The 16,572-nt window shown below is 40.7% G+C and overlaps 2 protein-coding genes across 4 annotated transcripts; both read right to left on the reverse strand.

Moving 5' to 3' along the window:
• Window positions 1–496: 496 nt before the first annotated feature.
• On the reverse strand, window positions 497–9,345 carry LOC116522286 (zinc finger and SCAN domain-containing protein 31-like). Of its 3 annotated transcripts, none has more exons than XM_032237128.1 (4): window positions 9,259–9,345; window positions 7,313–8,224; window positions 3,658–3,778; window positions 497–1,930 (listed from the first exon to the last, which is right to left on the reverse strand). In XM_032237128.1, the coding sequence occupies exons 2-4, from the start codon at window positions 8,108–8,110 to the stop codon at window positions 1,230–1,232; spliced, it is 1,620 nt and encodes a 539-aa protein (XP_032093019.1). In that variant the 5' UTR covers window positions 8,111–8,224; window positions 9,259–9,345; the 3' UTR covers window positions 497–1,229. The 3 variants fall into 3 exon arrangements, with proteins under 3 accessions (XP_032093019.1, XP_032093001.1, XP_032093010.1); XM_032237110.1 differs by having other exon boundaries at window positions 497–1,933; XM_032237119.1 differs by having other exon boundaries at window positions 497–1,933; window positions 7,313–8,141; window positions 9,259–9,343.
• Window positions 9,346–13,430: 4,085 nt separating this feature from the next.
• Window positions 13,431–15,961, reverse strand: LOC116518686 (40S ribosomal protein S29). The gene is made up of 3 exons (XM_032232569.1): window positions 15,849–15,961; window positions 15,505–15,604; window positions 13,431–13,692 (listed from the first exon to the last, which is right to left on the reverse strand). The coding sequence occupies exons 1-3, from the start codon at window positions 15,908–15,910 to the stop codon at window positions 13,684–13,686; spliced, it is 171 nt and encodes a 56-aa protein (XP_032088460.1). The 5' UTR covers window positions 15,911–15,961; the 3' UTR covers window positions 13,431–13,683.
• Between the last annotated feature and the right edge of the window lie 611 nt (window positions 15,962–16,572).

A 16,572-nucleotide genomic window follows, 5' to 3' on the forward strand; every position in this document is an offset into this window, starting at 1 on the left:
TTATTGTGAATGATTTCTCTTAGTTTTTGATTTTTAAAATTGATATTTTTTTATGCTTTCACATAATACATTCAAGCAATGATTCTTTAAGGTGGAGCCCCACAATGAACAGGGAGATGATTTTACAGGGCAAAATGACTGTTTTCTTTTAATTTCATGCTCCTTTAAATGTTTGTTCCTGTGTCATACCAGTTACACACACAATATAAAATAACTGAAAAATGTGCAGGAAAGTCTCGACTTCCTATTTATCTAATCTGGTGATGAATCATTCATGACAATAAAGAAACCTGCCGAGCATTATTTATCAATCCACAATTGCATCTACTTTGGCAACTCCTGTCACTATTCAGGCTTTTAGTATACTGTATAATGTATCCCTTTTATCTCAAAAATGCAAATGAACTTGGACAAATTTCTGGAGTGGAGAAAAAGAAACAGCATAAAGACCTTAACATTTGTGTAAGCAGGAATGATGCCTCTAATTCCATATAAGTTCTATTTAGAATTATTTTATTTTTTATACCTATGGTATAAACACAGCACCATCATGAAACAACCCATTTAAAACCATGTTCCTCCTTAAATAATGAACATCCTAGAGCCGTGATGGCAAACATGGCACACATGCTGGAAGTAGCACACAGACCCATCTCTCCAGTCACATGCGCCGTTGGCTGCTGCTCTTCCAGGTTCCAGAGCGTCGGCCAGCTGGTCTTCATGCATGTGGGGGTGCTGAAACTGGAAGAGCAGCCGCCCGGTGTGTATACATGCTCCGGGAAGATGATGTGGTTTTGGGCATATGCATGCGCTCTGGCCAGCTGGTCTTTATGTGCATAGGCCAGTTTCCGGCAAACCCCCCCCCTTCACCATCACCACATTTCGGCACTTGGTGCTGAAAAAGTTTGCCAAGACTTTTCTAGAGCTTCACATCCAGAACAAGGTCTTGTTCCATATGGGAATGAGGCAGCTAATTGCGAATGTACAGAAAGTCATGACAAAGATACTAGAATTCTATATTTTCCCAGTCCAAACATTCAATCATTGAAAATCTGTCAGTACCAGGCCAGACAGTTGTGGCTTTAGAAGCCTCCATCTCTTTCTGCAATCCTTCACTTCATCAAAGCCATCAGAAGCCCAAAGAGATTCTTATGGCTGGCACATCAATTGAGTACTCCAATTTCCCCCAAGTGTCCTTTCATAATCCAGTTTTTTTACCTAGTTCTCTCTCATGACATTGTAGTAAGGCTTGCCCCTTGTACAGAATGAATTTTATGATGCTTATTAAGGGCGCCCTTCTGAATAAAGCTTTTCCCACAATCTGAGCATTCAAATGGTTTCTCCCCAGTGTGGATCTTCTGATGTCGATTAAGATTTGAACCGGTACCGAATCTTCTCCCGCAGACAGGACATTTGTGCGGCTTCTCTCCTGTGTGGACTCTTTGATGACGGTAAAGTACTGAAGTGGACTGGAAGGTTTTGCCACAAGCAGCACATTCATATGGCTTCTCCCCAGTGTGGGCCCTCTGGTGAATGATGAGCTTGGAGCTAGAAAGAAAGAATTTCCCACAGACCAAACACTTATGTCCTTTTCCTCCTGTATGACGGTTCTTAACCACTGTGGAGCCCCGATTCAAATTTCTGCCATAAGCTTGGGAGGCATTTTGCTTCTTACCAGTGTCATTTCCTGTCTGGATTGTGGCTACAATGATAGCTTTATAGTCTCCCACATAAGGGACAGGTGCATCAGCTTCACCTCCTGCCAAGGTGCTCTCTCGACTTTCCAGTCTCTTCTGATTAGTTGAAGGCTTTTCCTGCATACAACAGTGAGGAACAATCTCTTCTGCTTTCCAGAGGGACACCTCACAGGGCCCTGCTTTTGTGGGATCTTCAGCCACACCTGTCTCGTGTATAGTCATCCCGTCCTTACCTGCTGGAGAAATTAAGAAAACTCCAATGACTCACTCATTGAACTTGAGAAAAACATAACTTGAAAAAAGGGAAAATTATAGATCATTAAGAAAAACTAGCTTCTTTGTTAAGATCTCATTCAGAAGGAAAAATGGAAAGACATCACAGGACACGGAAGAAACCTGGCATTTGCATATTTCTAACAACCTTCTTATTGAGCAAAATTGAACAGACAGTGCTAGGATCCTAGATTAATTTAACATATATATTTATGAGCCAAATTTAGTATCTCACAATGCTTCTTCCATAGAACCACGTTTCCCTGATTCCTTGTCATGTTTCAACTTCTCATGTTCAAATCCAAAATAAACCATGCTCTCCTGGGGGGTTGGGGGTTATTGAGAGTGACTTGCTAGCATCCTATCTGAGGAAGAATCTCACAATTGACATGTTGATCCATCTTACTGAGCCCAAATGAGAAGCCTGTTGGGTCACATGCAGCCTCTGAATTATTTTTTAATGACCCCAGAGGCTCCTTGGATCACACCATTGAATAAATTGGAGTGGCTTCCTACTTTTTGAAGCATGAAGGACTCATGCAGTAGTCAATCAACTGAAAAAAGCCACCTAAAAACAAGACAGAATCTTCTCAATAAAAAACCAAGACAGAAACTCTCTGTTTATGTGCATGGTACATCACTATTCTGCCCGAGAGTAGGTCTGCCAGAAACAATTAAATGCCGCTCTTGAACATTTTTGTAATTATAAAGAACTGGATTAAGAAACAAGGCTTTCCAGGACTTCAGGGTTTCTACCTCCAAATGTTGAGATCCACTTCCTCTGACAGGTAACTTTGACTATCTCCCCTATTCTTTTTCCCGTGGTTAAACCTCCCTCTATTCCATATTAGCCTATTGCCTCTCAGGTCTGATGGAAGATGGTACCACTGAAGGCTAACAGCCAAGTTGGGGAGGTGCAGAGTGGGAAGTATTCAGATCAATCTGATGCTCTTAAAGCCGCACAGAATGCTTTGAAGTGTGTTTCCAACACTATTTGGAAGACTGCATAGAAAAGGAAACATGTCTAAGAGAAAAAAGTTGTAGGATCAATTTGCCAAACCTCAAAACCATTCCTTAGTTTCCCCCCCACATCATCCTTTTCTTAGAAAGTAATAGAGAAGTTACTAAATGTCAAATCTTTATAGTAGCAATTAGGACTGGAGAAGAACATCCAAGGAACAATCTCTATGATCTCAAATTAATATGATTTATTAGGAAGAGGTTGAAGTAGGAGTACCAGAATTCTGGAAAGTAACCTTGCTGTCAAATATGGAGAGTAAAGAAGGAGTAGGGTTGTTGCAAAATAAGATGGGGATGTGGGGTGGCGATCCCAATTGTGTTTTTTATATTTTTAAGCAGATTGTGATAAATGCTAGAAGTGAACAGATAAATGTTAATAGTATTTACGTGAATGTGTATTTGTGAAAGTATATGGAAAGGAAAAAATAAAACTTTTTGTAAAAAAAAAGATAGAGGGTAAAGATAGGTAATTCAAAGATGTTAGATTCTCCCAGTGTAACCACTCTCGTCTTAGAAGACAGGCCAGGCTATACTTGAGTTTAATTTACTTACTAGTTCCTAGTTATATGATCAGTGTGGGAATCCTCTCTTGCATCAAGCTGTCTGAAAAGAAACATTATCAGAAAGTAGTCCAGCAGGAATTCAGATTCAAGACATTCTTCCTTACCAAATGGGCCAGCCTCAAACTCATCTTCCTGCTTGGATCCTTTGTAGAGCTGCTTCTGTTGAGTATCAGCTGCAGCCGATTCTGCCTCAGACAAATTCACAGCCACTTTCTCAAAAGTGTCCTGCAACAAAAACGAATTTTGAAAGTGTAGGACTAATTTTACAACCGTTTTTACCACTGTTAAGCAAGCAAACCACTGCAGTTACTAAGTGAATGATGCAGTTGTTAAGTGAATCCAAATTCCCCCATTGGTATTGCTTGTCAGAAGCCAGCTGAGAAAGTTGCAAATGGCAATAACATGATCCTGGGGCCCTGCAACTATCCTAAATACATGCTGATTGCCAAGCACCCACATTTTGATCACAAAGACGCTGAGGATGCTGCGATCAGACATGTCACTTTTTTCAGTGAGATTGTAACTTTGAATGGTCATTGTATGAATGGTCGTAAGTCAAGGACGGCCTCTACAATCAAGTTAAAAAGCACCAGTTCCAACACAGGTTTTTAAGAAATTCTACTCTTATTCCTCTCCACTGAGGAGTAATTTTATTCCTCCTCTTTGGTTTCTTGTTAACAATCCATGAAAGGATAGTCCTCTTAATCCATAAAAGCTATGATACAGAACTTTTTCAAAGTTTTTTTTTTAAATCAAGGTTCACATTATCAATAGTCGTTTTCATCTACATTCTCCAGGCTCATTGGAAGCTGAGAACACTTCCAATAAAATCAGAACAAGTTTTAAACTTAAAACAGAGTGTGTCAAGTTCAAAACATTTTGCGTACTGTTAGGGACTTTTACAAATTCACACTGGAGCCTATAGAGCAAGGGTGTCAAACTCAATTTCATTGAAGTCTACATCAGGGTTGTGTTTGACCTTGGGGGCCCGGATTGGTTGTGTGCAGCCCTCTGAGTCTCCATTTTTCGTGACAACGGTTTCCTGCAGCCCTCTGCCAGAGGCACCGCAGGCCGCTCCTTCGCTATTTCCAGGGCGGCCCTGCAGGCCAGATATAAGCACCCCACGGGCCAGATCTGGCCTGTGGGCCTTGAGTTTGACACCCCTGCCATAGAGTTTGACGAAGATATGTAAGAACCATTAAAAAAAATACAACTTAAGGTGGACCAGAGCCTCAAAATAAGACTTCGTATAGCTAACTGCAATCTTGGAACTGGATATTAAGGAAGAACAAAAGACCAAGATGGCTCCCTTCGTTCTCCCCTACAGAAGTGGACAAACTTAAGGTGGACCAGGACTTTGAAATAACTGTATAGCTAATTCTAACTTTGGAACTGGACATCATGGAAAGCTGGGAATTTGAAGAACTACGTGAAATAAAAAAAAAAGCATAAATCATTAAAATCAAGCCTAAATATAATTCTGAACCCAGCGAAGCAGATATCTAAAGAAGAATTCAAAGAAGAAGGGGGGCACGGGGCGGGAAGATAATGAAGGAGTAGGAATGGAGGGAAACAAAAGGCAGACAAAAGAGTTTGAGGCTGTTAGTGGCATAAGGGAAATTGGAGGAGGAGGTTTTGTCCCAACAAAGAGAAATAAAAAACATCCTTTTGGTGGTGACCTGGGGAAAGTTGGGGAGAGTGGATGTGCCGAAGCAAAGAGAAGGGAGAGGGCAGGAGCAGAGAAGTGGGACAAAAGACTTACTGGGAAAAAATCAGACAACCAGAAATTTTTATGTGGGAGAATATAAAACTAAGATAAGGGTTTTATTTCTAAATATGACAATAAAATGGAGTTGCTAATTGACTGAATGTAATAATGGAAAGGTAATTAAGCAAAGGTTGAAATCTATGGAATATGGATAAATATGATATTGATATTGATGTGGGGAGATTGTGAAAAACATGACAATAAAATGAAGTTGCTAACTGGTTGAATATAATAATGGAAAGATAATTAAGCAAAGGTTGAAATATATGGAATGTGGATAAATATGAAACTGACATAGGGAGGTTGTAAAGCAGAGGTTTGCCATTCACTTTTATACATGATAATTAAACTGAGTGGCAAATTGACTGGAAACGACAACAGAAGGACAACCAAGCATGGGTTAAAATATATGAATCATGGATATAAATAGAACTTCTAAGATGATGAAATAAAGCGAGATGTTTACCGTTTGTTATTCTATGCAATAGATTAAGGGAATTGAAATGAATATTGAACAGTGAAGTTTGCCATTCATAGACAACTAAAAGTAATCTAATCCAAGACATGGAAAAATTAGAGCGGGAACATAAAATACACTTATAATGGGAAACTATTGAGACTTAAAGGCAGAATCACAAATTGGGAGTGCGTAAGGAAGTATAATTATATAAAGATAACGATGAGAATAGCTGAAAATTGTAACCAGGTCTACATCTCGACCAAAATTAGGCTGGGGAGGTGGGGTGTTAAAACTACAATGACTATATATGTATACTTTTTTGTTCTTTTTTTTTTTTAAAGGAGGAGAATATATGTTTAAAATTAAATATGTATATTGAAAAGGAACTATAAATACCAGCAACATAAAATGGAGCTTGTTCAGAAGCTGAAATACACCAAGCAAATGGGATGAAGAGTGGGAAGGAGAGAGGTAAGGGAAGGAGAGGGATAGGAGAGAGGATAGGATGGGGGAAGAGGAGGAGAGAAATGAGGAGTGGAAAGTGGAGAGAAGAGTAGAAGAGAGGAAGGGGAAGTAGAGAAGGGAAGGAGGACAGAGAAAAGAAAGGAGGTAAAGAGGGGGATGAGAGAGGGAGAAGAAAGTGAATGGACAAATATAGTGTATGGAGAGCAGAAGAGCCAATTTTCCCCTTTTTCTTTTGAGGGAGTTGATGGTAAGATGACTTGATGTAAACATTTAATAATACAATATGATGTTGGCTATGTAATAGTATACATATGATTATATCTTTTGAAAATGAAAAATAAAAAACTTTATGTAGAAAAAAAAATACAACTCAATTCCAGGGAAGAAAGTGAAAAAAATGAACATAACTCTTGATTTTGATTGCCATTTGAGGGGAAAGAAGGATACTCTGGCAGACTTTAAAGATTCATAATAGAAATCCTTGCTTTGTTTTCTGACCTGGCCTCTGTTGGAGAATTGACATAGCTACAAATGTAGTAAAATTCATCAATTAAAATTGATGCCTTTTCCCTGGAGCTGCCTTTCCCCTGAGATGAACCCCTGAGGTAAAAAAAACCAACCCATCTCAAATAGGATTTGTGCCACATAAGAGATTTATAAAGAAAAGGTGTCATGTAATGAGGATTTAATAACCCCAGCTGATGTAAGGTTGTAAGCTGTAAACTGTAAGCTGATGCAATGAGGATGACACAGCAATACAGGTATAGCCCATTTAAGAATCTGGTGGGGTCCACACAAGTTATTTACTGTTTTAAGAGGTATCTATATATATAGGTGGTCCTTAAAGGGTGTTTCTCTGGTCGTGTATCTCATTTCTCTCCTTGTGTTTGTAACTGAATGGTAAGGGATTTATTTACCATGTATATGTCTGTATATATCTGTATATATGTATATATAAACCACTATTAATTGTCTAAAGGCTCTGTGTGCTGTGTGCTGTGTTTTTGCTCCTGAGTTTATCTCATAATAATAGTTATGCTGCTAAAACTTTGACTAAAGGCCTCACCTGGTTTGCTTGTTTTTCAGGCTCCTGCTGTTTATACAGAAAATCCTCAGCAAGACTTACAGCCTGAGCACAAGTTTCTGGGCCATGCTGCTTCAACCAGCTCTGGATTTCTGGAGGCAGGATCATCAGGAACTGTTCCAGGACCAGAAGTTCTAAGATCTGCTCCTTTGTGTGTCTCTCAACCTTCAGCCATTGATGACAAAGTTCTTGGAGTTGGCCATAAACTGCCCTTGGACCCTCGGCCTCCAAGTAGCAGAAACGTCTGAAGTGCTGGCGACTTTTCTCTCTGCTGACAGCATCCCGTCTCAATAGGGCTGCCTTGACCTTTCCATAATCTCCTCGGTCTTTGCCTTCCAAGGCATTGAAGGCCATCTCAGCTTCTCCACTGAAAGCTGGCAGGAGTTGAGCCACCCAATCTTCCTTGGGCCACTTACAGGCTTTGGCCACTTGCTCAAAGGAGACTAAAAAAGCTTTAGTGTCATTCCAAGGTGTAGATGCTTCAGACAATTGAAGGATTTTCAACCCAGAGGAAGGAAATTCCACTGTTTGCAGAAACTCTTGCCACTGGGCTTCCCAGTGAGAGGCCAAATAGTTTTCTGGTTCTTCTTTTACTTGATGAGGAATTGTCCTAGTGGTACATCCTCCATTACATACAGACTGAATGGCTTCTGGGCATTGATTTCCTCGCTCCATGCCCCGTTTGCAATCTAGAGCATCCTGGAGAATATTAAAGGCTTTTTCTGTTCCTGTGGATTCCAGCCTTTGTGGATTGCTTGGGGGTTGCTGTTCCATTTTCATCCTTGGGCACACTTACAAAGATAGCACTGAACTGTGGGATGGTGGGAAACAAGCCTTTGGTAGGTAAATGTAGTAATATGGGCAGTTATGCTAAGCTTTTGCCCAGAAATAAAGCTGGAAACAGTAAGAAAAAAATGAATGGCCCAGGCGCTACTATTGTTGATACTGACTATAGAATAAATACATTTTAAAATTATATAAAAAATTATTTTTAGAGCTCATAAGTTCTTTATTTCATGCTTTAAGTGAGGAATTTTAAAGCATTATGGACAATATATATACAGTGTATATATAAATAATTCTACCCTTACTTCTCTCCTATATATAATATGATGATGCTTTATTTAAATACATTTGTATAACAGTGATTACATGACCTCTACAGATGCCGTATACTAAATAAAATCAAAGAATGGGTAAAAAGTTTAAATCTCATCTTCAGTATACCAATCCAGTTCCAGGCTACTACATGACAGATTAGCAGTGTCATCTTCTAGACCAGGGGTCTCCAACCTTGGCAACTTTAAGGCTTGTGGACTTCAACTCCCAGAATTCCTCAGCCAATGAAGTTGGTTGAGGAATTCTGGGAGTTGAAGTCCACAAGTCTTAAAAGTTGCCAAGGTTGGAGACCCCTGTTCTAAACTGCCCTTCTTAGCAGCCCTAATGTAGTTTACATTATCATTTAAATAATTTAAAACATTAAAATCAACAGAAACTCACAGTAAAATCATTCAAACGCATGAAACCACCTTAAAAGCTCAATGAATTCAGTAGCCAGAAAAGCATGGATAGAATATGAAACAAGCATTACTGTATGTTTTACACGCTCTAGCAGCTTTTCTCAATCTTAATAAGTTTAAGGTGGATGGACTTCAACTCCCAGAATTCCCTAGTCAGTCCATCCATCTTAAACTTGTTGAAAAATACTGCACTAGACAGACACACATCGTCAGTCCTCCTCTCATCCAAACCCTCTCATTGCAAACCGCCAATGCAAATCAAAGAGTTGCTGAAAAAGTTGGGGTAGAGTGGTCTTCCTTGCAAGCAGCTTGATGAAGGGTCGCTGCCCTAGACAGGGAGGGGAGTGAGGGGGCTGGGTCTCTCCTTTTCTCTCCTCCTCCTCTTGGAAGGCAATTCTTCCCGCTCACCTCTCCGCTCTACCGCCTCATTCAGATCTTCCTCGTCTGTTGCTCATTTTCAGACAAGACCCTGATAGCTCTTTGAAGCTTCCCCCCCCCCCCTGAAATGGCATTCGTTGGTGAACATAGAGAAAAAGGAAAAAGATAAGAGTCACCAAATACAGAACTTGCCATTAAATTTCCGGTTTGCTATTCACGTCTTTTCCTTAACTTCATCAAGGGCGGAAGTAAAGACTGCATACTCTACTTTCAAGGTAGATTCAACGGATTTTTTTCCGTTGGTGATGGGTTAAAATTAAAACAGGTTCTCGTGTACTGTTATCGCGTTAATCTTAATATTCCTTATGGGAAATTAAGATCTTCATTGTTATGTTTGATTTTCCAGTAATTTAATAATTTGCATTTTTAACCAGTGAAGTCCTTGGTGCTCTCTGAGATTGGTTGTTTGCTTGGAAAGATTTCATTGCCCAACAAGGTAACAGCATCAATGCCTATGTAACTAATAAGTACACTTATTATTATTTTTTTATATTGGAAAGATTTGGATTGTACAGCATCACTGACTGGACTACAGCATGCTCATACAGGAACTCAAAAGTACAGGGAAAATAACCCTTAATGCTTTTAGTACCCACATATTAGTTTTACCCCAAATTTATCAATAACTGTTGATCATTATTATAAAGTATAATTAACAATTTTATTGATAGCAAGTGGTTAATAATTGATTTAATATTAATGTTATTTGCTCAAAGATTAAAACATGGCACAAGAAAAAATAGGCTTTCATCAAAAGCTTCATATTACGAAGTGAGAAAGTAAAACTAACAGTATTAGAATGGCCGCATTGAATCCTACTGAGCAGCTAATGTACTTTGGGAGAAAAAAATAAGAGTGGCCTTAGCTGAACCAGAACCAGATGTATGCACTGTACAGGTCCTGAGACTAACACAATGCAGTAAAGCATTGCGTATACTAATCTGAAGACAATTTAACAATGTAGACTTTTGCTTATGTAGGAGTCAGAGATGAGTCTGAGGGCGAGTTGGATATAGCTCACCATTCAATTTTTGACTAGTTTTGACACTCCCTTCAGCCCAAATCCAATTATCATTCTTTGTGAGCTCTCATTTGTGCATATTGTGCTTTTAAATGCAGACTACTGAAGAAAAGTATCAAGTTATGATGAGCAGACCTTTATCCCCCTGGACATTTTCTAAATTACCAGGTAACCAGATCAGAGATGATAACGTTCATTTTGCCCTTTCATTTAAATAAAGCAAGCTTTGAATACATGCAAAAGCATGGTGGCATTATTTTCATATTTATATTCTTAATTTGCATGCACTTCTCATTAGGAAAGGACGAAAAGACTTTAAAATTAAATTCAAACTATTCTGTGGATAAGTCAAAGACTTTTCAATAAATTGTTCCTTCATCTTTTATTGGCCTTTCTAATATTTTGTCATTTATTATTTAACAAATATTGAGCAAGACGAGATAAGGTTTGTCATTCTCATAAAAAAACAGAATTTTAACATTACAATTTTAACATATAATCTAACTTCCTTATATTTTTTGAACACGTTTAGATACAGGGCCACATTCAATTTCCAATTTAACTGTAAGATGCCTGTGATACAGATTAGCAAGTTTAGAAATATGGAATCTGTAATTTCAATTGCCAATTTTTGCATACTTGGCCAGGCCAACTGGGTCTATGGGAATCTATAGCCCTGCCATATCTGGAGGGCAAGTTTCTCATCCTGCTTTACATACCGAATACTACTGAAACAAATCATACACTTTGAAACCAACATCACTGAATAATATTAAGGACACACTCCAATTTTCTGTTTGGACTAATCTTCTGAAATAGTGTGTCTCGGAGATGCTGAACTTCAACTCTTTTGATGATGGGAGAGATAATGAGAATTTAAGACCAACACTAAGATATCATATTAAGGGAGATAAGTTTTTATAAACTCACTAAAGTCTGAATTTAAAACCAGCTCTTGTTCGCTCTATCTCTAAAAGTCGAGACTGGCATGAGTTGTAGACTATAGCAACTTGTTTTGTTCTTGCGAATTTATCAACATTTAGAACATAATATGTAACATAATATGAACAAAAGACTGAAATTCAATATAAGAGGAATAATTTTTCATTTAAAGAGAAAAAACTTACAAAGATCCCTTTAAGTAAAAGAAAAAAATCTTTATGAAGCTAATTTAATAGTTGTTAGACTGGGATGCAAAAAGTGATTATGGGGGAGTTTTGACCATCATGTTGTGGAGAAAATGTTTGCTTTACACAAGGAACTGAAATGTTTGGATAAATGAAATGCAATGTTTTTAATTGGCCTGCACTTGAACATTGGGCTTCTGGCCAAGAGATCTGCTATAAGCAGATTATAGGCTATGTAACTCTGAGTCGTTACATAAATTAAAAAAAAAGGTTTTGTAAATCATATTGTGAGCTTTATAGTGAATGAAGCATCTGATAAAAACATAGGTTGATCTTACTATGGTCTGAGGCATTGCCTTTAATTGCTACATCCCTGTAAGAGCTCCAAATCATCCACTTCTGATATTAGCAACTTCTAACAGTTTTATTGTACCCATGTATTCTCTCCTTTCACATCTGGTTTCTGTTATCTAGCTGTTTCCTTTTCAGATCATCAGTTTATTTCAGTTCTGATTTGCCTATATTTCAGAACTCCAAAGGAAGGGTGAAAAGTTATTTGTTCCCCATCATCCTGACCAGAATGTAAGTTTCATTCACTACAGCACAACACCAAGAATATCCAATTGAGCAAAAGGGACTGGATCATTCTGTGTTCTTGATCCACCTAGTTTCCTGAGTCTCCACAATGTACCCAGCTATAAACTAATTCACCAGGGTAGGTTCACATAGCATGCTAGGCTACAATGTGGGTAGAGAGTTATGATTAAATACAACTAATCACCCAAGAGTTTTAATAAATGTTTTATCCCAAGCCCTTGTTGATCCAAGATTCAAGGTCTGGGATAAAACATTTCTCAAAACTCTTTTGCAAGTATTTAATGTGTTTATAAATGGCTATATTCAAAAGATATGATCAAGGGGTGCAAATGGGTATAGAAAATATTGTCCTAATATTCTTGAAAAAAATACATTTATTGTAGGTAACCTAGCCATGTATGCATTTTCATCCATAACTACCAAATAAATTAATAGCTTATACTAGCTTCTTTTATTGACCCCTCAGAACTAAGTTCCAAAAGAGGCAGACAACCAAGCGAGCGATTGTGGGTGCACCCCGGTACACCCACATCACACCTATCCTCCGCGAGCTGCACTGGCTGCCTATTGGTCTTCGGATACGCTTCAAGGTGCTAGTCGTCACTTATAAAGCCCTTCATGGTATTGGACCTGGGTACTTGGGAGACCGCCTGCTGCCAATTACCTCCAACAGACCTATTAGATCCCACAGATTAGGCCTCCTCCGAATTCCATCTACTGGCCAATGCCGATTGGCTACCACCCGGAGGAGGGCCTTCTCTGTGGCTTCTCCGGCCCTCTGGAACGAGCTCCCCGTGGAGATTCGGACCCTCACCACCCTTCAGGCTTTCCGCAAAGCCCTTAAAACCTGGCTGTTCCGACAGGCCTGGGGCTGACGGGTTCCCCGCCCCCGCTCGAATTGTGTGGTTGTTGAGTGTTTTTTTAAAAAATTGTTTGTAGTTGTTGTCCGTTGTTTTTCCTCCTGTTTGTATTCCCCCCCCCCCTTACTTTGGTTTGTGAGCCGCCCTGAGTCCCTCTGGGAATAGGGCGGCATAGAAATGCAATAAATCAAATCAAATCAAATGTACCATAAGAAAGGAACTAGAATCTGTCCCACCTATTTCAAGATCTGAGCATTAAATTATTTGTAAATGGATGCTAAAAGGTGTTCCTTATTCCCATAATCATTGATCATAACCACTGAAGCAATCAAATTTCCAATCATTTATGTAAAACTTTCTAAAATACTAGCCTGTCCTACAGCAAATATCCTTCACGGTCACAAGATATTTACAATGATTGTCAATGTAAATGTAGAGGAGCATTTAATGATAGTTCAGTAAAAATATAGGTCTCTGAAAATATTTTACTCTTCTGTTTCTGTGCTCTAATTAAATGATACTATGCAAAGACTACACTGGTTTCTTCTCAAATACATTTGAGGAGGACTGCTTTTTATTAAAGTATCAAAGGAAACCAAAAAAGCTTCAGATATCAAGCTGTGTTAAATATGACTGTCACATAATTAACACTTCAGCATTAACAAACAGAAACTACAATATTTGAGTCTGAGTGGACAACTCTCAATGATGGTAAGGATAGCAAGAACAGTTCATCCAGCCATATATTCCAGCTTGCCAGTTGCCTCAAACCACTTCTGTAGACAGGTATTTAATCCAACTGAAATGAAAAAAAAGATGCTGTCAATATAACATGTGATAAGCTTACCCACATACCTTACTCAGAATGTATAGCTTCTCCTCTTTAATATCACAGCTATTTTGTATAAACAAACATTTTCAGTTGTTCATTCCTCTTTTGACAGCTCCATTCCTTTTTAAGCCACAATGGCTGCCATTGCACTCTCATCTGTGAAAGCCTGTCAATATGTCAGTTTTTCCCGATCTCAGCACACATAGGCAGACATCATTTCCTAGAATTCCATAGGCACCACTGGCATTCTTGAGAGTATTGGGAGTTGAAGTCCTGATCTAAGGAGCAGTCCCAGCTTATAGGCGCCAACCTTTTTCAGTCGCTGTTAAAATGCAAGCCCCAGCAGCAAAAGTAATTTAATTCACCACTTTGCAGACCAATATCAAGAACGGTTTTTCATGATGGGTGGGGGAAATCCTTTTAAGTTTATTTATTAAGACCAGTGGTTTAACAAACACAGGAATCATGGCTTCAAATATGAACAAACACTAAAAAAAAGTGATAATTTCCATTCTTTACTATTTAAGACACATGAAGTGGTCCTTTCCTCCCTCACAGACCATTTCCCTATTTATTTATTTACTACTACTGAACATCCAAAATACACTATTTAATCATATATATATTCTCTTCTAAAACTATACACATTCAACCTATCCGGGATTGGGCAGCCTATAAATAAAATTAAACTTGAAACTTGAAAAAACACACCCAGAATCCACTTTCTTCCACACATTTAACTATAACTTCTGTACATTAGAACATCACACACACCATCACAGAGGTGGGTTGGTAATTTTTTACTACCAGTTTGGGTGCGCTCCCGCATGCGTGCGACGTTTCTGCGCATGCACAGAAGCGTCCTGGCAGGTAGACAGAGCCTTCCGCCGCCGCTATTACCGGTTCACCCGATCCAGGCCAAACCGACAGCAACCCACCTCTGCACCATCAGATTTACTTCTCTAGCCTGCACATGACTGTTAAAGGCAGGAGATGTTGTGGGCATTGCCAGGGAACTCTCTGCAATGAAGGGGGCATCAACCAGCAGTGGGCAACCCAAACCGCATGGCATCCCATGGCTGGGAACTACAGAGCTGCCCTCCGCCTTCCTTTAATGAAGCTGATGGGCTATGCCCGATTATTTGCCACAGTTGTTAACTGAATCACTGCAGTTGGTAATTAAGTAACCTGGTTGCTAAGTGAATCTGACTTCCCCATAAGGTCGTAAAAGGGAATCATATGACACTGAGACACAACAATGGTCATAAATAATTTGAATCTTTGGGATTAAAACTGTTTTTGTACTTGCATTAAAAGAAAACTCACTTAAAAAAAAAACAATGGTCATAAATATGAGGCCACTGCCAAGTATCTGAATTTTGATCACACGATCCTGGAGATGCTGCAAAGGTTAACTGTGAAAAATGGTCATGTCACATTTTTCTATACCTTTGTAACTTTGAATGGTCAGTAAACTAACTGTTGTAAGTCAAGGACCATCTGTACTTTTTCCATTATATTTTTAACAGCGCTTCATGGGCATTGAGGGGCAACCCTTCCAGAAGTGCATGAACATAAAATCCCAGAGCTGGAAGGGACCTCGGAATTCATCTAGTCCAGCCCCTATTCAAAGCAAGAGACCTTATATATCAGCCAAGTCAAGCGGTTTGTGCAATCTATTTTTGGAAACCTCCAGTGATGGGAGTCCCCATAACTTTTTTTTTGGGGGGGGGGGAAGCTGCTCCGTTGATTGATCGTTGCGTGGCAGCCCCCCCTCACCTTAATGAAGCCGATGTCCTTGGCGTACTGGCGGAAGCACTGGCGACACATGTTGAGGCCGTACTTGCGGATGAGTCCGTGCCGGTTGGAGCAGACGCGGCTGCGGAAGAAAGAAAAGAGGGCGGGTGAGGCGGTCCCAGGCGCTTCCCGGCTTCCCTCGTTCCAGAAGCACCAACCTCCCCCCCCCCAACTCTCCCCTGTCTGCCACCGGGAGCCCCTTCTTCTTCCCCCTCCCTCCCTGCTTCCCGCCGCTTCCTGCCGGTGCCGGCTGCCCCTGGTGCAGAGAGTCCGTGGTGGTCGAGAGGGAATGGTCGCTGAGAGTCCGTGGAGGCGCGTAGACCCACCAGGAGCGCGATCCCTGTCCGAACTTCCTGGGGTGGCTCCAGTAGAGCTGCTGGTGTCCCATGGCGGCAATCGCGTGTCTCGGTCGCCGAAAGGGAGAAGGAAAAGGGCGAAGGGCGCAGGCGCAGGAGAGCAAGGGAGGGAGGGAGCCGCCCACTCTCCTCCTCCTCCTTCCCCCCCCCTCGTGTGACGTCACGGAGCGAAGCGCCTCTAGTAAACTCGAGCGGGCGGCAGCAGCAGCCGGGCGCGGTGGCGCGAGCCTGTAATCCAGCTACTCCTGGAGGCTGAGGCTGGCGGATCGCTTGAGCTCAGGAGTTCTGGGCTGCAGTGGGCTATGCCGATCGGGTGTCCGCACTAAGTTCGGCATCAATATGGTGATCCCCGGGGAGCCGAGGGCCACCAGGTTGCCTAAGGAGGGGTGAACCGGCCCAGGTCGGAGACGGAGCAGGTCAAAACTCCCGTGCCGATCAGTAGTGGGATAGCGCCTGTGAATAGCCGCTGCAGCGTAGCCTGAGCAAGACAGCGAGACCCAGACTCTTTTGCACCCGCCCGCTCCGCCACTAAATTCCCCCCCCCTTTTTTTCCCCGCCACCCCCCAATTACGAACGGGGACCGGTGGGGGATCGTGGAGGTTGCTCCCCCTCCCACCAGCCGGGTTGCCCTTCTGTTTTCCCTCATTGCATTTCGCGACTCCCGCAGCACCTCCTATTGGAAGCGGACGCCAAT

Source organism: Thamnophis elegans, chromosome 1 (genome assembly GCF_009769535.1).
Source record: "Thamnophis elegans isolate rThaEle1 chromosome 1, rThaEle1.pri, whole genome shotgun sequence".
Classification (NCBI taxonomy): Eukaryota; Metazoa; Chordata; class Lepidosauria; order Squamata; family Colubridae; genus Thamnophis; species Thamnophis elegans.